Source organism: Oncorhynchus nerka, linkage group LG16 (assembly GCF_034236695.1).
Source record: "Oncorhynchus nerka isolate Pitt River linkage group LG16, Oner_Uvic_2.0, whole genome shotgun sequence".
NCBI lineage: Eukaryota > Metazoa > Chordata > Actinopteri > Salmoniformes > Salmonidae > Oncorhynchus > Oncorhynchus nerka.
Window position 1 is genome coordinate 25,619,103 of NC_088411.1, and position 22,580 is coordinate 25,641,682.

At 41.8% G+C, this 22,580-nt stretch overlaps 1 protein-coding gene across 4 annotated transcripts in view; it reads left to right on the forward strand.

Moving 5' to 3' along the window:
- Window positions 1–22,580, forward strand: part of LOC115144317 (polypeptide N-acetylgalactosaminyltransferase 2) — an 86,402-nt gene that overhangs the window by 42,836 nt on the left and 20,986 nt on the right. For 3 of the 4 annotated variants that reach the window (XM_065002541.1, XM_029685246.2, XM_029685247.2), the window contains exon 2: window positions 18,902–18,992. In XM_065002541.1, the coding sequence (XP_064858613.1) occupies window positions 18,902–18,992 (91 nt within the window). Of the gene's footprint in view, window positions 1–18,901; window positions 18,993–19,013; window positions 22,117–22,580 lie in introns of those variants that run through there. The other variant, XM_065002542.1, reaches the window with a different exon arrangement.

The following is a 22,580-nucleotide window of genomic DNA, read 5'->3' on the forward strand; positions in this document are numbered from 1 at the left end:
AAACCAACATAACACATGCAGATCTGCTGTCTCTGCGCATTAGTGAGCAGCCACTCTGCTCTAATGGCTCCAATGGGAGGAGGTAAGGAGACTGGCAGGAAGAGGACTTTGTACCCACTCTAAGAAAAAGAGTTGTCCGTTTATATGGCAGCCATACAAATTTCAACAAAAGAAATGACCCCACTGTTATCACAAGTGTAAAGTTAGGGTTAGTGGGGGACTGGGGATTGATTGAGCTCTCTCCTAAGTCCTGTGAGGAAAAGGAAGAAGGAGATTTCCCCGTCAAGCTGCTGTAATCAAGCACAAAAGCAGCATTACTGGGCAGAGCTTTGAACAGGTGGGAACTGCAGTGTGTGTATGTGTGTATGTATGTGTGTGTGTGTGTGTGTGTGTGTGTGTGTGTGTGTGTGTGTGTGTGAGGATGGAGTGGACCACAGACCTTGAGAATGGAAAGGGGTTAATACAAAGCCCAAAATCCCCAGGCTTACAGTCCGGAGACTGTTAAACAGTAATTCCCTCAGGTGTAGGTTTACTGTAAGGCAGGGACTTATCTCAATTGGTACCTCTATGAAAATGCTAGGTTACATTATTTGTGACGTACCATTTACATTCGTCAAGGTGGTGCCTTAGAAATAATCTATAGGTATACAAGCCTTCTCAAGCTCGGTCATTCAACCATTTCTCTGAAGTGTAAATGTTGACTTCAACTTGGGTATTATTAGCGTGATCTGTTCTCCCATTCACACGCATAATGGGATTCTGATGTGTTGAGGACAAGGTAGGAGCAGGAAATTAGACTCCTCAAAAATAAAAAGGAAATCCCAGTAGGTTTGGTATTTATGAAGAGGTTATGGGGTACTTGGCACCCTGATGTGCCGCTGATGGTGGCAGCTCTTCCTGGTTCCTTAGGCTTCCCAGCTCCTGATTTGGTTGTTAAATTAAGTGAAGTTGACCTCTCAGGTAGCTCATTTGTAACAGCCCCCAGCTCCAACTGTGTTCAAAGGCCTCAAGGGTCCAACTGAAAAGGCCTTTAGTGCTAAATTAGAAACAGCAGGGGACTTGAAGGAATATCTCTGTTTATTCCAAAGCAGCGGTTGTCGGAACATGGGGTTGGGGTGGTAACCATAGTTACAAGACTAATCAGTGAGCTTTGTGTGGACCCTGAGGTGCAGTGTATGCTTTGGCGATTTCCCCTGAAGCACACACTACATCTCTGAGATTATAGCTTTACATGACAAATATGAAACACCAATGATGAGGCTACTCACTCCATCTCTAACATCTGTTTATATTTTGCACATAGGCATAAATAGTTTCTAGTTATTTATTTATAGTGTTATTTATTATTACTAAATGATTAATTGAATCAGACTCCTATTTGTATAAAGGGTTTACTGCCTCTTGCCCTTCAGCAGTAATATGTCATGTTGGTGACTGACTGACTGTCAATTCGGGCAACAACACATGATCAGTAGGGTTAAACTAACCTGTCTCACGACGGTCTAATGTCATGGGTAGGCTATATACGTATCTTAAGCTGATGCCACAGTCATGATCATCATTTTGACTAGTGTTATTTTTCTGTAACATCCAGGGAAGAGTCCTCCGTTTTGAACAGGCACTTGCAGGTTGACATAGTTCAATCCATTCTTGGTTTCTGTGATATGTCATTACCGCTATTATTGTAGTGGGGTGACAGGTAATTTACTGCTGTGGTTTTAAACAGCAATTCACTGAGGAATTGCGCTTCAGTAATCTCACTGACATGGAAGGACATGAAAGAATCGGAGGAGACGGAATGAAAATGAAAAGTGATAGCCGTGTTACTTTTTAAACTACTTTTTCATCACTATACTGTTCAGCTGTTATCCTTTAAAAAAATATGAACAGAAATGAATTAATAACAGTTATCATTATGGGAATTATTAAAATAGTTCAACAGGATTAGCATACTGTAGTTTGATATTTTACCATAAACCTACTCCTTCAAAAGACTATAACTCCTATTCATAAAGGTGTTTCTTTTCTGTCTCTCACATAGTAACACACTGTCAGCCGCTTGCCCTTCAGCAGTAATATGTCATGTTGGTGACTGACTGACTGTCAATTCAGGAAACAATAATGCTTTGACAGAGACTGTTTTCCCTATGCCCCTCCAGTCCGTGACTCAAATAAAACACACTTAATCATCAGCCAAACATAATGGGTAGGTTTTAGCTCAGTTTTGTCTCTCGCATTTCTGTGTGTTATTATGTTATAATTAAGTCTATGATTTGATAGAGCAGTCTGACTGAGTGATGGTAGGCAGCAGGCTCGTAAGAATTCGTTCAAACAGCACTTTTGTGCGTTTTGCCAGCAGCTCTTCACAAGCACAGCACTGTTTATGACTTCAAGCCTATCAGCCTAATGGCTGGTGTAACCAATGTGAAATGGCTAGCTAGTTAGCTGGGTGTGCGCGAATAGCGTTTCAAACGTCACTCGCTCTGAGACTTGGAGTAGTTATTCCCCTTGCTCTGCAAGGGTCGTGGCTTTTGTGGAGCAATGGGTAACGCTGCTTCGAGTGTGGCCTCTTACCTTGGAATATTGAAGTCTCATGTTAAAAGGAACCACCAACTTTCATATGTTCTCATGTTCTGAGCAAGGAACTCAAACATTAGCTTTTTTACATGGCACATATTGCACTTTTACTTCTCCAACACTTTGTTTTTGCATTATTTAAACCATATTGAACATGTTTCATTGTTTATTTGAGGCTAAATGGATTTTTATTTATGTATTATATTAAGTTAAAATAAGTGTTAATTCAGTATTGTTGTAATTGTCATTATTACAAATACATATAAAAAAATCTGCCAATTTTTAATCGGTATCGGCTTTTTTTGGTACTCCAATAATCAGTATCGGCGTTGAAAAATCATAATCGGCCGACCTCTATTTTGGATTTTCTTTAGCTACTGCACTGGATCACTTTCTTTCATCTTCTTATTACAAGGTTCTGATCACATTACATCATTATTGGTACTAATTTAACTGGAAAATTTAACTCTTTTTAACATTGATTTGTAATTCAGGTATTTGTATCTTTCCATTAAAAATGTAACATTACCTTGGAATTTTGTTGGGCTCTATGATAACATCTTGGCTTAAGAGACTAAAGCCTTGTTTATCTCCTCACAATAGAAAAATCAATTGTGTTAAATTCATAATCTGAGTAACAATAAAGCTTGTTTTGTCCACAGCGTATTTGTTGCACTCACTTTTCTGCCACATTTAGGTTCATTTGAGGGTCAGAGTCCTAATTCGACATCAGCCCGTGTGACTGTGCATATAGCCCAGACCTCTAAAAACTATGTTCATACACTCAGCTGAGATTCAACTCGAGATGTTTTCAGTTGCTTTGCTGTGAAAATTGATTAAACATGTGCCAGTACTAAGCCCAACATTTAAAAAACCCACCCTATACTTGGCCGTGTTGGCTCAAATCTAATTTCATGAGCATAGTCGACAGTCAATAAACTAGCTAGACATTAAATGCAATTATGTCTGGTTGCAACAAGCAATGCAATCCCACAGTCTCGTGTTTTATGGCGTAATCAGTGTGTGCCAGGTCCTGTGGGATGTAAAGTCTCTGTTGCATTCCAGAGATGAGGCCACATCATGTTGGAGATCAAGGCAGGGAGGCTTTTGTGATGACATACAGGAATCACTGTGATTCCAGAGTTCAAGGTGAACTGACTCAGTGGGCCGTCACATGAGAACGGATCCTTCTATTACTCAAGATTATAGGCTTTAGAACCCTACAAAGTAAAATCTCTCAAGAAAGAACTGTGACTGATTTTATGACCTGTCCCCTGGTGATATACTGTAACTGTATGGCAGCTTCATATTGACACTCTTTCTGTACTGTATGGGTTTGACCATGAGTGGTGGATTGTTTGAGTGTGTGTCATCTGGACAAAGTCTCTGAAGAATACGGATGGTGTTTGTGTTCCAGGTTGGCTCTTAAACTGTAAATGGAACAGACTGGATGCCAGGTGTTAATCTCAGAGAAAGATTGACTGCAAGAAGATTTAGTGGCTTATTCATTTGGCTCTGTCTGCCCTGAGCTAAGACTAAATTGAGGCGAGACTCTTTGTGTTGTGTTTTGTTTTATGTCTGAATGTGGTCTTGATGTGGTGACACTACACTCCTCCTGAATCCTTCTGGCCCCAGAGGCTCCTCTGTTGTTTTCTGGTTTTGGTGTTTAAAGGGGATGGTATCGATATCTCTCAAGGGGAAAGTTCACCCTCCTCCACTGGTACATTAGTGATAGTCTGCTAATGGACAACTCCATTTTTAACTCATGAACAGCGAGTCTGTGGCGATGCACCGAGCACAGATCTAAACTGACAGGGAAGCGGCCTCCTACCACAGACTGTTATCACCCAGGTTAATACGAACTCCGAGAAGGTCATTACACCAGCCAACACACCAATCTGCTCCGAACAGAGCCTTAAGAAACCGAATGGAGTATAGCAGCTTCCGATTGTTTCATTACAAAAGATCCAGATTCACAAAAGGGTCAACAAAATGTCTACTATTATCATGGGTGTTGCATTTGCAAACTTCATCAAGTGAGTCTTTACAATATGGAAATTAGTGTCTCTTTTGCTACTCTAGCTCTTCATTAGGATTCACATTTTTGCTATTCTATTTGCATCCATCAAGGGTAAGAATCTCTCACTTGACAGGCCAGAGCATTCTGTTTTAATTAGTACTATATCTTCGCGTCACAGCCGCCTCCATTGTCATCCCAGCTGACATTCCCAGGTCAGGCCGGACTCTGGCGGCTCAACACAGGGCTTAAGTGGCTTTCAGGATGAGTGAGTTTGGAAGTGAGAACATTGAGGTGGCATGTCACCATGCGGAGGAGACGAAGGATGCCTTGGCCTGATCTACTGACTGTGGCCATTACAGTAAAGCAGTTGTTCTGGACCTATTTAGAGGCTCTGTCTCTGGGCAGGACTAAGGCAGCCATGCTTGAGCTCTTCAGTGGCTCAGTGTTAAGTGTCTGGGCCAGGTGGTATTCATTAAGCCCTCTACTTTCTGAGCACCAGGGCCCTGGGCAGAAAACTGATGGTTGTTTCTTCTCTCTCGCTCATCCAATCCAGCACTTGAAAACATTTCTAGAAGATTCGACCCTACCGTTACGCTTGTTTACACTGAGCTGCACTGGGGTCGGAACGAAATCATGATTACATTAAGACACTGTGAAGCCGGCAAAAGATATAGGTTGGAAAACGTACCTCAATGCAGGGATGGGATATGCCACTGTATTCCAAATTGTACCATTATCCACATTGATACATCAAAAAGCTTGAAATATTGCAATTTTTGTCATCCTCATGCTAGCTAGTAGTAGCCACTGCAGCCATTTTGGAATGTCAGTGTCAGCCAATCAGCTCCTTGGTGGTTCAACACAACAGTGCCGTTCCATAATGGCTGCTGTGGCTACTGCTAACTAGCATGAGGTCGAAAGGGCAGTTTTCCGGGAAAACAAGCAGTATTTAAATCAAATCAAACTATTTGTCACATGCACCGAATACAACAAGTGTAGACCTTACCGTGAAATGCTTATTTACAAGCCCTTAACCAACAGTGCAGTTAAAGTGAGAGTTAAGAAAATATTTACCAAATAATCTAAAGTAAAAAAGATATACAGGGGGTACCGGTAACGAGTCAGTGTGTGGGGGTATAGGTTAGTTGATGTAGATAGGGGTGAAGTGAATATGCATAGATAATAAACAGCGAGTAACAGCAGTGTACAAAACAAATGGAGGGGTCAATGTAATAGTCTGGTGGCCATTTTACTAATTGTTCAGCAGTCTCATTGCTTGGGGGTTAAAGCTGTTAAGGAGCCTTTTGGTCCTAGACTTGGCGCTCCGGTACCGCTTACTGTGACTTGGGTGACTGGAGTCTCTGACAATTTTATGGGCTTTCCTCTGACACTGCCTATTATATAGGTCCTGGTTTGCAGGAGGCTTGGCCCCAGTGATGTACTGGGCCCTACGCACTACCCTCGGTAGAGCCTTGCGGTCGGAGGCCGAGCAGTAGCCATACCAGGCGGTGATGCAACCGGTGCAGCTGTATAACTTTTTGAGGATCTGGGGACCCATGCCAAATCTTTTCAGTCTCCTGGGGGGAAAGGTGTTGTGAGCTCTTCACGACTGTCTTGGTGTGTTTGGACCATGATAGTTCATTGGTGATGTGGACACCAAGGAACTTGAAACTCTCGACCTGCTCCACTACAGCCCCGTTGATGTTAATGGGGGCCTGTTCGGCTCGCCTTTTCCTGTAGTCCGCGATCAGCTACTTTTTGTCTTGCTCACATTGAGGGAGAGGTTGTGGTCCTGGCACCACACTGCCAGTTCTCTGACCTCCTCCCTATAGGCTGTCTCATCGTTGTCGGTGATCAGGCCTACCACTATTTTATTGTCAGAAAACTTAATGATGGTGTTGGAGTCGTGTTTGGCCACACAGTCGTGGGTGAACTGGGAGTACAGGAGGGGACTAAGTACACACCCCTGAGGGGCCCCAGTATTGAGGATCAGCGTGGCAGATGTGTTGTTGCCTACCCTTACCACCTGGTGGCGGCCCGTCAGGATGTCCACGATCCAGTTGCAGAGGGAGGTGTTTAGTCCCAGGGTCCTTAGCTTAGTGATGAGCTTCGTAGGCACTATGGTGTTGAACATTAAGCTGTAGTAAATGAACAGCATTCTCACATAGGTGTCCCTTTTGTCCATGTGGGAAAGGGTAGTGTGGAGTGTGATTGAGCCTGACCTGTTGAAAGGTATTGGTCACATCTGCTACCGAGAGCATTATCACACAGTCATCCAGAACAGCTGGTGCTCTCGTGCATGCTTCAGTGTTGCCTGCCTCGAAGCGAGCATAAAGGGCATTAAGCTCGTCTGGTAGGATTGCGACACTTGGCAGCTCGTGTCTGGGTTTCCCTTTGTTGTCCATAATAGTTTTCAAGCCTTGCCTCATCCAATGAGTGTCAGAGCCGGTGTAGTAGGATTCAGTCTTAATCCTTAATTGACGCTTTGCTTGTTTGATGGTTCGTCTGAGAGCATAGCAGGATTTCTTATAAGCGTCCAGATTAGTGTCCCGCTCCTTGAAAGCGGCAGCTCAAACCTTTAGCTCGATGCGGATGTTGCCTGTAATCCATGGTTGCTGGTTGGGATATGTACGTATGGACATTGTGGGGATGACGTTGTCGATGCACTTAGCCATCGGCTTCATCAATCCCCGTCAACGCCATTGGATGAATCCCGGAACATATTCCAGTCTGTGCTAGCAAAACAGTCCTGTAGCGTAGCATCCACGTCATCTGACTACCTCCGTATTGAGCGAGTCACTGGTACTTCCTGCTTTAGTTTTTGCTTGTAAGCAGGAATCAGGATAGAATTATGGTCAGATTTGCCAAATGGAGGGCAGGGGAAAGCTTTGTATGCATCTCTCTGTGTGGAGTAAAGGTGGTCTAGAGTTTTTTTTCTCCCTCTGGTTGCACGTGACATGCTGGTAAACATTTGGTAAAACTGATTTAAGTTTGCCTGCGTTACAGTCCCCGGCCACTTGGAGCACCACTTCTGGATTAGCATTTTCTTGTTTTTTTATGGCCGTATAGAGGTGGTTGAGTATGGTCTTAGTGCCGGCTACGAATAATATAGATGCGTACTCTCTTACTCTTTTGGTAGATAGTGTGGTCTACAACTTACTGTAAGGTACTCTACCTCAGGCGACCAATACCTCAATACTTTTTAAATATTAGACATTGTGCACCAGCTGTTATTGACTAAAAGACACACCCTCACTCCTTGTCTTACCAGACTTAGCATCTCTGTTCTGCCAGTGCATGGAAAATCCCGCCAGCTCTATATTATCCGTGTCGCCGTTCAGCCACGACTCATGAAACATGAGATATTACAGTTCTTAATGTCCCGTTGGTAGGATAATTGTAATCGTAGGTCCTCAATTTTAATTTCCAATGATTGCATGTTAGCAAGTAGAACGGAAGGCAGTGGGAGTTTACTCGCTCGCTTACAGATTACAGGCAGCCCGATCTGTACATACAATAGTACGCAAACTATAAACTCCATGGGACCACGCACCTGCCATACCGCTCAGGAAGGAGACTCGTTCTGTCTCCTAAAGATGAATGTACTTTGGTGTGAAAAGTGCAAATCAATCCCAGAACAACAGCAAAGGACCGTGTGAAGATGCTGGAGGAAACAGTTACAAAAGTATCTATATCCGCAGAGAAACAAGTCCTAAATCGACATAACCTGAAAGACCGCTCAGCAAGGAAGAAGCCACTGCTCCAAAACCGCCATAAAAAGCCAGACTACGGTTTGCAAGTGCACATGGGGACAAAGATTGTACTTTTGGGAGAAATGTCCTCTGGTCTGATGAAACAAAAATAGAACTGTTTGGCCCTGATGACCATCATTATGTTTGGAGGAAAAAGGGTGAGTCTTGCAAGCCTAAGAACACCATCCGAACCGTGAAGCACGGGGTTGGCAGCATCATGTTGTGGGGGTGCTTTGCTGCAGGGGGGACTCGTGCACTTCACAAAATAGATGGCATCATGAGGACGGAAAATTATGTGGATATATTGAAGCAACATCTCAAGACATCAGTCAGGAAGTTAAAGCTTGGTCACAAATGGGTCTTCCAAATGGACAATGACCCCAAGCATAGTTCCAAAGTTGTGGCAAAATGGCTTATGGACAACAAAGTCAAGGTTTTGGAGTGGCCATCACAAATCCCTGACCTCAATCTTATAGAAAATTTGTGGGCAGAACTGAAAAAGCATGTGCGAGCAAGGAGGCCGACAAATCTGACTCAGTAACACCAGCTCTGTCAGTAGTAATGGGCCAAAATTCACCCAACTTATTGTGGGAAGCTTGTGGAAGGCTACCTGACACGTTTGACCCAAGTTAAACAATTTTAAGGCAATGATACCAAATACTAATTGAATGTATGTAAACTTCTGACCCACTGGGAATGTGATACAATAAATAAAAGATGAAATAAATAATTCTCTCTACTATTATTCTGACATTTCACTTTCTTAAAAAAGTGGTGATCCTAACTGACCTAAGAAAGGGATTTTTTACTAGGATTAAATGTCAGGAATTGTGAAAAACTGAGTTTAAATGTATTTGGCTAAGGAGTATATAAACTTACGACTGTAAAACGTCAGCCATCCTCTCCGGTGCCATCTTATCTTGATATATCGGTGTGGATAAAGGTAAAACTTTGAGCATTTTTCCCTATCTATATCTTGCGCCAGCCCCACGGTGTCTTAATGTTACCGTGATTGCATTCCGTTCCCAGTGCAGCTCAGCGTTAACAAGCGTAATCGTAGGGTCTGAATCTTCTGGCAATTGAAAAGGCAAAATATAACAATTTTAACGAGGCCCACCGTTGTGAGGTGGGCCCAAGATGACTTTAAAATGCTAGGATTATGAATATTTGTTGGGTGAATTGTTTCACCACCTGAAAAACAAACCCTTGTGTGCTGTCCACATTTTACAATGATAAGAAAGTACATGTTCCTGGAGACCAGTACCAGATGGAACTGAGTATATCATTGAGTGAAAGTGATGCTATAAAGTCCTTTTATAATCAAATCTGGAAACAGCCCAGTCTCTTTATGATTCGATGTTTTGTAAGATTCTTTGGTTGAAGGTAAGATGACTGCTGCTTTTGTCACTAGTGTTTTTAAGCAAGCATGGTGTCTTACAGAAGGATGATAGGAATGTTTGGCAGAACCATTGCCATTGGTGGTTAATCTATTATTGATATCCTAGCTGTAATAACATTAGTGATATCATTCCTCATGTTCCTCCAACAAAGCCATCCAATTATATACCACTATACCATTGGACTGCCAAGTTTCCAGATAACAATCTTTGAGGCTCGTCAGTATGAATGAGCCAAAAGAGACAAATTTGTGATGTACCCAATTGGTGGCCATAAGAATGTGTGATGTTAGATCCTAGTCAGCCCAAGGCGTCCTGCTGCAAGTGCTTTGGCTAATAATCTTCAAACTGTTGGGGATGATTCAAAGACTTGCTGAGCAATCAGTGAGGGAGATAGCCTGTTGGCTAACATATGCAAGAAACAACCCAATTTTGCTCAATTGACTGAGTGACATCTGATTTCGGAGGACGTTTGATTCATTTTTCGTTAGCTTGTCCAGCGTGCACTTCAGATTACTCCACCATCTGTTTGAAATCAGCCCCAGAACTTGTCAAACTTGTCAAAAAAAAAGAGAACATTAGAGAAGTGAATGTCAACATTTTAGCCATGATTATTTGCACCGAGTAATTTTGCCGTCTGAGGCAGCGTTTTGGCAGAAGACAGCCTTTCGTATATGTATTTTTCTAATTGATTTATTGATTAAGCTTAGCTTGTGCTGACCATTTCACTTGCCCATGCCAGATGAGTCATTACTGAGGGTTAAATAAAGCTAGATGTTTTTTTACACTGTGTTTTATGGAGTTTTTTTCTGGTTAGCTAAGGTACAGGTAGGTATAGTGTTTTGGGCATAGCAGAAAGGTCCACGTCTAAAGCCGCATTCACTAGGACACATTCATGAACATTAAGATATAAATATATTGTGTACAACAGAACATGCGTCTTGGACATTGTCTGTTCTATTCATCGCATTTCTATCTGCAACTTTCAGTATGTTGAAGGAATCCTCCTGAACCCTATTTCAGGTGACGTGTGAAGCAGGTTTTCTTGTTTGGTTTTCCATCCATGATGAGCTGTGGTGGTTAGGTCTAGCTGTGGTGGTTTGTCACATTCATGGCATCAGTGTCTGTCTGGCTGACTGTGGCTCATGAGAAGTACACAGAGAACTGTTTAGCTAAATGAGAAAATATCAACTTTGTCTGAGGTCTGCTATTGCTCTGGTGCTGTTTGATCACTTTGTATGGCTGTTTTAAGTTTGAATAAGCCTAAATGGTTGACTTCTCTCCGTCACCACCTTGTTGTTTGTCAGAATCTTGAAATGACCTTTGCAAATCACTCCATTGCTGTCAGTGGGTGACGTAGACCTTTTCAGTTGTCCATTGGTAAAAGCCTGCACTGTGTGAGATAAGCTATAAGAACATTTCAAGATTCCTAGTCTGTTCATAGATTTGCAGACTCTTCATCTTGTGTTTTTATGCCAAAATGTGAAAAGTATAAATCACGTAATACTACATGCTTGACATCATAGTGTTGCCTGGCTCTGACATTTCAGCATGTGCAGCACCATAATCCAGTGTGTACAAGAATACCCTCAAGATGCATACTTTGTCATTAATCAAACTGAAGTTGGCAACCGAAGATGGTGTTCGCGGTCTCTCTTTCAATTTATCGCCAAATAACGGGACTTCTGTGTACTGCACATGCTGTCGTGCAGTTCTGCAGCCCTGTCTAGCCAGGCAAATATAATCCATCTGAGCACAGTTGGTGTGAGGCCAGCCTTGCTCTGCCTCCTCTCTGTGGGATGTTCAGGCTGATGTTATTAGGAGGAATGTTTCTCCTCCTCCCAGCTCTTAGAGATGTGCTCACTGTTTATTGCAGGGCTTTCAGCCATGTATCTAGAACAGCTGAGACACCATCGAAACCCACTTAAAACTTCAGGTTCCACAGCTCCTAACCTCTTAACAGAGCTGGCTTCATCTGCAGAAGTGGACATTCAGTCTTCAGTCTCTCCCCTCCCCCTAAGAGTAGCTTGGCTATGATTGGCATGCACTATGTTAACTCACTGTATAATTCAGTGCTTGTATGTACACTACCGGTCAACAGTTTTAGAACACCTACTCATTCAAGTGTTTTTTTTAATTTGTACTATTTTCTACATTATAGAATAATAGTGAAGACATCAAACCTATGAAATAACACATGGAATCATGTAGTAACCAAAAAAGTGTTAAACAAATAAAGATATACTTTATATTGAGATTCTTCAAATAGCCACTCTTTGCCTTGATGACAGCTTTGCACACTATTGGCATTCTCTCAACCAGCTTCACCTGGAATTCTTTACCAACAGTCTTGAAGGAGTTCCCACATATGCTGAGCACTCTGAGCACATTTTCCTTCACTCTGCTGTCTGACTCATCCCAAACCATCTCAATGGGTTTAGGTCGGGGGATTGTGGAGGCTAGGTCATCTGATGCAGGTCATCTGATGCAGCACTCTCTTTCTTGGTCAAATAGCCCTTACACAGCCTGGAGGTGTATTGGGTCATTGTCCTGTTGAAAAACAAATTATAGTCCCACTAAGCCCAAACCAGATGGGATGGCGTATCGCTGCAGAATGCTGTGGTAGCCATGCTGGTTAAGTGTGCCTTGGGTCCTAAATATATCACAGACAGTGTCATCAGCAAAGCACCCCCCACTCCAAAACAACACCTCCTCCATGCTTTACGGTGGGAAATATACATGTGGAGATCATCCGTTCACCTACACTGCGTCTTACAAAGACGAGGCGTTTGGAACCAAAAATCTCCAATTTGGACTCCAGACCAAAGGACAAATTTCCACCGGTCTAATGTCCATTGCTTGTGTTTCTTGGTCCAATCAAGTCTCTTCTTATTGGTGTCCATTAGTAGTGGTTTCTTTGCAGCAATTCGACCACGAAGGCCTCATTCACACAGTCTCCTCTGAACAGTTGATGTTGAGATGTGTCTGTTACTTGAACTCTGAAGTATTTATTTGGCTGCAATTTCTGAGGCTGGTAACTAATAAACTTATCCTCTGGGTCTTTCGTTCCTGTGGCGGTCGTCATGAGAGCCAGTTTCATCATAGTGCTTGATGGTTTTGGCTACTGCGCCGGAATCAATTTTCCGTATTGACTGGCCTTCATGTCTTAAAGTAATGATGGACTGTCGTTTCCTTTTGCTTATTTGAGCTGTTCTTGCCATAATATGGACTTGGTCTTTTACCAAATAGGGCTATCTTCTTTATACCACCCCAACCCTTTCACAACACAACTGCATTAAGAAGTTAAGAAATTCCACAAATTAACCTCTAAGGCACACCTGTTAATTGAAATGCATGAAGGGACCAAATCCTCAATACACTTTACGACACTTCAGATCTGACTGATAATGAAAGCAAACACAGTACAGTATCTTAGTACAGTATGACAAGGATAGTTCAGTTAAGACAAGTGCTAGGTCTTCCTACCAGGGATTGTAAATATTTAAATGGACTTTAGTGTTACTCTGGCAGACTCTTCTTGAGGAATCCTATCTGTGTTCTCTTAACCGATGCATTCTCTGCTTGCTTCTACAGTAGTAGAGCTTGGCATGACCCCACATATTCCTACATAACCCTAACAGCTGTGTCTTATACGTTTCCTGATCTCTGAAGAGCACTCCAAAGATACTCTTCTACTCTCTTCCGTACCCTCTTCTACTCTCAAGTTCTACAGTTCCCTGTCCCAACTGAAGCTGCAGCATCCTCAGAGAAGAGGGGACATTTTTGGTTGAACTTTGCTCCTCTGCTCCAGCCTGCCTTCCACAAACTAGCCTGAAAGAGCCTCCAGTCTGGCTGCTGCCTGCTAATGCCCCCTGGCAGTGCATGTATGGCTCAGTGAGGGGGAACAGTTGCTGTGCGGTTATACCATGCCAACTGAGATGGATGTTCCTCTGAGCTCTCTGCATTCACACCTGCTTTCTCCCACAATTGTCTCCCAGACCTGAAATGGCCTTGAATCACAAAGATTACATAATGGGAGTCAGGCAGGCCAAAAACTAGAATATAATTTACTGTAGTAGTGTACTACTGTACCAGATCAGATAAATTATGTACCGGATAGATTGCTGTTCATAACAGGGCGTACATACTACAGTGTCATATGTAAAAGCAGAGCACAGCAGGGAAGTTTTAGTGGCCTACACACGATTCCCCATAATGTGAAAGTGGAATTGTTTTTTTTTTTTTTTTTTTACAAATTACTTAAATATAAAATATTAAATGTCTTGAGTCAATAAGTATTCAACCCCTTTGTTATTGCAAGCCTAAATAAGTTAATTAAAAAGTTATTAATTATACTACGAAGATACAGGCATCCTTCCTAACCAGAGCATTTGAGCGGTTGGAAATCCCGCACCGCTAGAAACCGCTCTGTGCTCACAGGGAAAAAAACTGCCGCTCCAAAATCGCTCCATTCATTAACATCCATCTAGTTTTGTGACTTCCTGGACCTACCAATAGTTTAAGTATTGAAACCCAACCATATGGCTTTGAATGAAAAGTATTTGAATAAACATGAAAAGGTAATGTAAGAACAGTCTTATTTTCAAATAGGCTACATGTTATATTAAACAGCATATAAACACTAAATAGGTCAGGAGCCAGACAGGGAGCCTAAGGAACGGAAATTAATTAGCTATATTATTTCAATTACTTCAAAGCTATAGCCTACAAAGAAATGCATTTGAGAGTGCGACATGACAGGCTGGTAGGAACATAAAGCGCAGCATTTAAACAGCATTTTGTTGTATTAAATTATTGTCTATAAATGGCACATATAGGCTGTAACTTACTTAGAATTAAATACAAATTAAACACAAAATGACTTATTAATGCCTTTTGAATTCATTTTTAGTAACACGAGTTTGGCCAGTCTGTGGCTTCAGGCGCATGCGATTGTGCCTGGATAGCTGGCCAGCAGCGGAAAATATCCTCTCCACATTTGCAGAGCCACTGGGGATGCTAAACACCCTTTTGGCCACTCTTGCCAGGCTGGGCAAAGATGCAGAGTGGTTTTTATTTTTTTCTATAGATAAGGTTTTTAGTCAAAATAAGCCAATCAAAATGGAAACCACCTTGAATGTGGAAATATGCCAGGCCTATTAGGCCAAAATCAATTATGGCCTGTTGTTCATTTTTGTTCTATTTATACAAAACATTTAAAATATCTGATTTTTGGTTTATAAATACTTTGCCACAATGATGCACTTATCTACCTTTCTTTTAGCATGTGCACGTAGTAAGTACACCATCATGCTTTTGGGATAAGTGTCTTTTCAGATTCCACAATGATTCTTTAATTGTGGACACTACCCTTTATTTAACTAGGCAAGTCTGTTAAGAACAAATTCTTATTTACAATGACGGCCAAACCCGGACGACGCTGGGCCAATTGTGCGCTGCCCTATGGGACTCCCAATTACGGCCAGATGTGACCCGGTCTCTCTTGGAAAAGAGATATTATCTCAATGCGTAAAACCTATATAAATAAAGGTTAAATAAAAAATGTGATGCAGCCTGGATTCGAACCAGGGACTGCAGTGATGCCTCTTGAACTGAGATGCAGTGCCTTAGACCTCTGCGCCACTCGGGAGCCCAAACATCACCGCACTCCCTCTCTTGCTCTGGGTCTTCATCTTTGTAAGTCACCTTGATTTAACACCCGTGTCTTTCGTCAGTTTCTTAATGAAAATATTTAGTGAACGGTAGCTAAAGCAAGGGGCTATAGCAGCACACAAGTAGCCTACAAATGCATGCTGAGGTGGGCGTGCCCTGAGGTTGTGAAGTGAGTGCTACTGGAGCAAAATTAGAGCGGGCAAGAAGGACAACGTTTCAGCCTTTGGGAATTGGGCACGCTCCACTCAGCTGACATACTCTGTTCCTAACTCAGTTGTCGGAGAGGAAGGAAACCGCTCAGAGATTTCTCCATGAGGCAAATGGTGACTTTTTAAAACTAAGTTTAATGGCTGTGATAGAAAACTGAGGATCGATGAACAACATTGTAGTTACTCCACAGTATTAACCTAATTGACAGAGTGAAAAGAAGGAAGCCTGTACATAATTCAAATATTCCCAAACATGCATCCTGATTGCAACAAGGCATTAAAGTAATTCACCTTTTGTCCTGAATTCAAGGTGTTATGTTTGGGGCAAATCCAATACAACACTTTACTGAGTACCACTCTCCATATTTCCAAGCATTGTGGGGGCTGCATCATGTTAGGGGTGTGCTTGTAATCGTTAAGGACTTTTCATGATAAACAAGAAATGGAATAGAGCTAAGCACAGGCAAAATCCTAGAGGAAAACCTGGTTCAGTCTGTTTTCCATCTTTCCAATTCCCCTTTCAATAACCTAAAACACAAGGCCAAATCTACGCAGGAGTTTGCTTACCAAGAAGATATGTTCCTGAGTTGCAGAGTTACAGTTTTATATCAAATCTGCTTGAAAATGGTTGTCTAGCAATGATCAACAACCAATTTGTAGAGATTGAAGAATTGTTTCAATAATAATGGGCAAATATTGAACAATCCAGATGTGCAAAGCTCTTAGACTTACCAAGAAAGACTCTGGATATTAAAAATGTTGGTACATATGTGTCTTATATCGGCTGAAAGCTTCAATTCTTGTTAATCTAACTGCACTGCCTGATTTACAGTAGCTATTACAGCAAAAGCATGCCATGAGATTGTTTGAGGACGGCGCCCCACATCAAAATATTTTTCCACCGGCACAGGTTTCATACATTCACAAATAACGATTAAATATTCACTTACTTTTTGAAAATCTTCCTCTGATTTGACATCCAAAGGGTCCCAGCTATAACATGTAGTGTTGTTCTGTTCGATAAAATCCTTCTTTTATATCCCAAAAGGTCTGTTTAGTTGGCACCATCTATTTGAGTAATCCACTCGTTCAACATGCAGAGAAAGGAATCCGAAAATCTACCCCTAAACTTTGTTTCAACAAGTCAAAATACATTTCTATTTACTCCTCAGTTACCCTAAAATGTAATCAAACTATAATATTTCTTATGGAAAGAAGTATGTTCAATAGGAAACCGATTTTAGCAGGTGCGTCCTGTCTTAATGGCACACACAAACATGAATTTCCAAGACTGTCCCTGTACTAAAACTTATTATTTCTTATTAGTTTTTGAAGTTACAAACCTTAACTGTGCATTTATTGACACATAGGGAGCACACCCTGTGGAAGCCATAGGAATTGCATCCAGGGAGCTAATTTTCAATATGACCTTTTACTTGCCTTTCTAAGAGGATGGTCTCTCAACAACAATAAAACATTTCCGGTTGGTTTTTCTTTGGATTTTCTCCTACCATATCTATTGTGTTATATTCTCCTACATTATTTTAACATTTCCACAAACCTCAGTGTTTTCTTTCCAATGGTACCAATTATATGTATAAGCCTGGCTTCAGGGCCTGAGCAACAGGCAGTTTACTTTGGGCACATCATTTAGGTGGAAATTGAGAAAAAAGGCGCCTAGGCCTAAGAAGTCAGAACGCATAATCATGCTCTAAAAGAAATGCATCACATTTTTCTTAATTGCTGGTGATTCACAGGACATTAAGTACTCATTCATGTTCATCTGTCTAAATATATAGAATTTTGTTAAGATATGAGAATTACTTTGATAAGTTAATATGATCAAATGCTGAGCATGTAAATGCTTTTCATTGCCACAGCCACCTGTACATTTTGGGCTGACTGAGGGGACCAGTCGACCAGACCAGATGCTGATCGCGTTTTGTAAAGCGAGGGCTTCTGGACAGGACTTCAGTAGCTTGCTCTCTGTCCATACCATACCATCCCGCCTGTTTGTTTATTTACTGCTAATCTTGGCAAGGGGCCTTCTTGAGTTATTACCAAGCCAGCCCACGTTGTGTTACAGGCTTGCAGCACTGCCGTGTGTCACCGTTTGGCTTGGCCCATGCTCTCATTGTCAGCCCGGCCATATTTCCCAACAGTTTGTTATGGAGGCAGGCGAGAATGATCAAATGTGCTATATGCTGAGGCCAAAGGCTCCCGCAGTGTGGGGAATCTTTACTGGCTTTGTGCAGGCACACAACTCCTGTGTGTTCTAACATGGATGGAAATCCCTTTTGGCTGTTTAGTCACTGACTTTCCTTCTGCTTTTGTTTCTGCCTTGAGATCAGAACGACAGCCACTCCCCAATTGACATTTCCTCTCCATCACATTCCGTTCTGTGAATCCTCACATAACTTATTGTTGTGGATCCAATGACGCACCTGGCGATGATTGGAATGTTCAAGAGCACCTGCATCAGGTTTTGTAGTCTAGACAGTTTCTTTCAGTTTATCCTGATGGTAGTAGACAAGGAGACAACAACGTATTTTGTCCATTAGATTGTATCAAACATGCTGTTTTTTTTGTATATGGGTGTAATTTATACTCTGTGGTTAACCCAAAATACCACGCAGACTGTTTGACTCTTGAGAAGGTCTAATGCATGATTCAACATACAAGTTGTGAAGTTATTTGAATCGCTGTGAGCCCTAAGCTGAATAAAACATGTCCTCTGTCCTTCCACTGTCTATCTGGTTTGGATAAGTAGCCTACGTTCTAAGTTCTTGAATGTAAATTGAATGATGGTGAACGGTCTGCCATAGGATCACTGTTTCTTTTTCTTCATCAAGATGCTTTTGACAAACTCACATTTTTAAAAGCTTCTCGAAGCAGCGCAATGCTAGGTCAGGGGCATCTCGTTGCCAGAGTAACATGATGATGCAAAAATCATGCATTTGTAATTCCACAGTTAACCCTGAACGAATAAATCAATAACACCAACTGGGAACTAGGAAGACTAAAGTATTATTAAAGCTTTTTCTAACCATTTGCTTTCAGAATTAGACTGGGAAATGTGCTTAACATTCTCAGTTTAAACTACTCAGACATGTCATTGAGGAACACTGCTATTTATGAAACATGGGGGTGAGCATTTTCTATGTTTAGATCATCCTTTTCTGAGGAGAGCAAGAATATATTTTCCACTGAATGTAAAAAAGTTGCCTTCAATATTTGTTTCTATATTCATGTGTCTTTGTGTTTCTTTGGCAGGATGACTGGAACGCTATTGACTCATCAAATCAGGCCCAGGCCCACAGCAACACAGATGACAAAACCCACAGTCTGGAGACACTCCCCCCAGGTAAGAGCCAGATATCCCAGCCCTGCCAGGCATCCCACAGTGCCATCCATTCTGATTAGCCCTTCCATTTACACACAGGCGCAGGAGAGTCCTGTTGAGAAAATGAATCGACATGCAATAGAGCAGAGTGTCAGCTGTGGCTCTGTTTAAAACTAGTAAACTACCTTTACTGTTCATAAGGTCAGGGCTAATTATGCAAGGTGTGTGTGTGTATATAGAGATGCTATGAAAAGCATCTGAATTCATCTGGGTGTTTTTACAAATGTCTGATCCTTGTCCTCAGGCCAATCACCCAAGTAGAAAAGCCCCTGTCGTAACAATTTGCGAGCCCATGCGCTCAACCAAACCCGGGATCCAATTTAGCAGGGCTGCTTAATGCATTAAGCCTCAGGTGTAAGCATATGCTGACTTGATAGGCTTTTTATGCATTTAAAAAAGCAGCATGCCATGTACGAAGAGATATATATATATATATATATATATACATTTTAGTATTTTTACCATCATAACTGTGACTGTCACATTCTTTCCTTGGCAAGGTAGTTCTGGGGGAGAGCTGTTCCTTTTAATTTATGTCATAAACATTCCATATTTTCTATAAAGGTAGGGCAGGGAGAAAAATCATTCCCATCTGCTTTTGTTTCCTGTATTTTATGTAGAAAAGAATACCCCTATCAATATTCAATTGTGTCTTGTTTCAGTGGCTTATGCTATTTAGGTCACTCGGCTTAACACTCAAGTTTGAGTTAAACAAAGAATTTGCAGAAGGGTGCCCATTTTTAATTAAGCTCATTTCCAGATGGCCTAATGTACAATTAATCCTTTTTTGACTCCAAAGTATAATGGAATGTCTGTGAAAATTGCCTTTTAATTAGCCTCTTCTATCTGCTATCAAATCAAACCAAATTCTATTTGTCACATGCTCCAAGTACAACTGATGTAAACTTCACCATGAAATGATTCCCAACAATGCAGAGTTTAAAATAAAATAGTATTACGAGGAATAAACTAAAATACACAAGAATGGAGCTATATACAGACAGCCAGTACCAGATCAATGTGGAGAGGTATGAGGTCTTTTGAGGTATACTGAACAAAAATATAAACGCAACATGTAAAGTGTTTCATGAGCTGAAATTAAAGATCCCAGAAATGTTCAATATGCACAAAAACCTTATTACTCTCAAATTCTGTGCACAAGTTTGTTAAATATAATTATTATAATTTTTTGTGTAACTAGGCAAGTCACTTAAGAACAAATTCTAATTTACAATGACTGCCTACACCGGTCAAACCCGGACGACGCTGGGCCAATTGTGTGCTGCCCTATGGGACTCCCAATCACGGCCGGTTGTGATACAGCCTGGATACGAACCAGGGTGTCTGTAGTGACGCCTCAATCACTGCTTTGCAGTACCTTAGACTGCTGCGCCACTCGGGAGCCCATCCCTGTTAGTTAGCATTTCTTGTTTGCCAGGATAATCCATCCACCTGACGGGTGTGGCATATCCAGAAGCTGATTAAACAGCAGTATCATTACACAGGTGCACCTTATGCTGGGGACAATTAAAGGCCACTCTAAAATGTGCAGTTTTGTCACATAACACAATGCCACAGATGTCTCAAGTTTTGAGGGAGCGTGCATTTGGCGTGCTGACTGCAGGAATGTGCACCAGAGCTGTTGCCAGATAATTTAAGGTTAATTTCTCAACCCTAAGCTGCCCCAAATGTTGTTTTAGAGAATTTGGCAGTACAACAAAGATGATTCTTTGCTTCCAACTTTGTGGTAACAGTTTGGGGAAGGCCCTTTCCTGTTTCAGCATGACAATGCCGTGCACAAAGTGAGGTCCATACAGAAATGGTTTGTCGAGATCAGTGTCGATGAACTTGACTGGCCTGCACAGATTCTTGACCTCAACCCCATCGAACACCTTTGGGATGAATTGGAGCGCAGACTGCGAGCCCTGCCTAATCGCCCAACATCAGTGCCCAACCTCAGTAATGCTCTTGTGGCTGAATGGAAGCAAGTACCTGCAGCAATGTTCCAACATCTAGTAGAAATCCTTCCCAGAAGAGGGGTGGCTGTTATAGCAGCAAAGGAGTGACCAACTTCATATTAATGCCCATGATTTTGGATTGAGATGTTTGACAGGTAGGTGTCCACATACATCATTTTTTATTGTTTTACTGCTACAGTCGAGCTGAAGAGAAAACAAGTCGTTTTTTTTTGCCTCAAGGTTGTATTAAATTAATTCCGTAAAGCTCTGAACTTCATTAGGTCGATGTGAAGTCTCAGCGAACTTGCTTGTTTCTTAAAATTAATTCTACATAGAGGTTTATGATTGGGTTGTGTAACACTTTAATTTTCTGAAGTCTGTTGCTTTGTTTGTTTGTGTGTGTGTGTGTGTGTGTGTGTGTGTGTGTGTGTGTGTGTGTGTGTGTGTGAGCATGTCTGGATTGAAGCGTTGTGGAGGTCACAGCCTAGCGGCTCCATTCTCTTCCGAGAAGCTAATTATACTGATGACGGCTGTATCCTGCTCTGCTGCAGGTCCTTTTCTCTCCCTCTTAACTTCTGTACAGAACATGCTTCATTTGGCTTTGATTGAGAATGCTGCTGTGTATTCTCAGTCCCTGTAGGAATGTCTTTCTCCACGAATGGTGCTTTTAATTATTATGATGCTGCTAGCTGTTTCTCTGGCCACCACTTTGTGCTTTTGATACAGTACTATTGTGTGTTATGTGCTGTGAGTGAGTTTCCTCTTGGATCAAGTTTTTCAGTGGCAGGGACTGGGAGACTAGTCAGGATCGAGGCAAAGATGAACGGAGCAAAGTACAGAGAGATCCTTGATGAAAACCTGCTCCAGAGCGCTCAGGACCTCAGACTGGGGCAAAGGTTCACCTTCCAACAGGACAACGACCCGAAGCACACAACCAAGACAACACAGGAGTGGCTTCAGGACAAGTCTCTGAATGTCCTTGAGTGGCCCAGCCAGAGCCCGGACTTGAACCCGATCGAACATCTCTGGAGAGACCTGAAAATAGCTGTGCAGCGATGCTCCCCATCCAACCCGACAAAGCTTGAGAGGATCTGCAGAGAGGAATGGGAGAAACTCCCCAAATACAGGTGTGCCAAGCTTGTAACGTCATGCCCAAGAAGACTTGAGTGAAGGGTCTGAATACTTATGTAAATGTCATATCATTTTAAAATGTTTAATATCTACCAATAGGTGCCCTTCTTTGCGAGTCATTGAAAAACCTCCCTGGTCTTTGTAGTTGAATCTGTGTTTGAAATTCAAAGCTCTGCTGAGGGGTACAGAGATGTGTGGGGTACGGAGATGAGGTAGTCATAAAAACACTTATTGCGCACAGTCCATGTAACTTATGTGACTTGTTAAGCAACATTTTTAGGCTTCCCATAACAAAGGGGTTGAATACTTATTGACTCAAGACATTTCAGCTTTTACATTATGTGGTATTGTGTGTAGGCCAGTTACCAGTAGACATGACTCTCTGAGATCCTGTTCAGATTGCTATTATATGAATAGATTCCTATTACCCAAGAGCAATTTTTTAAACATCTTTCAACTT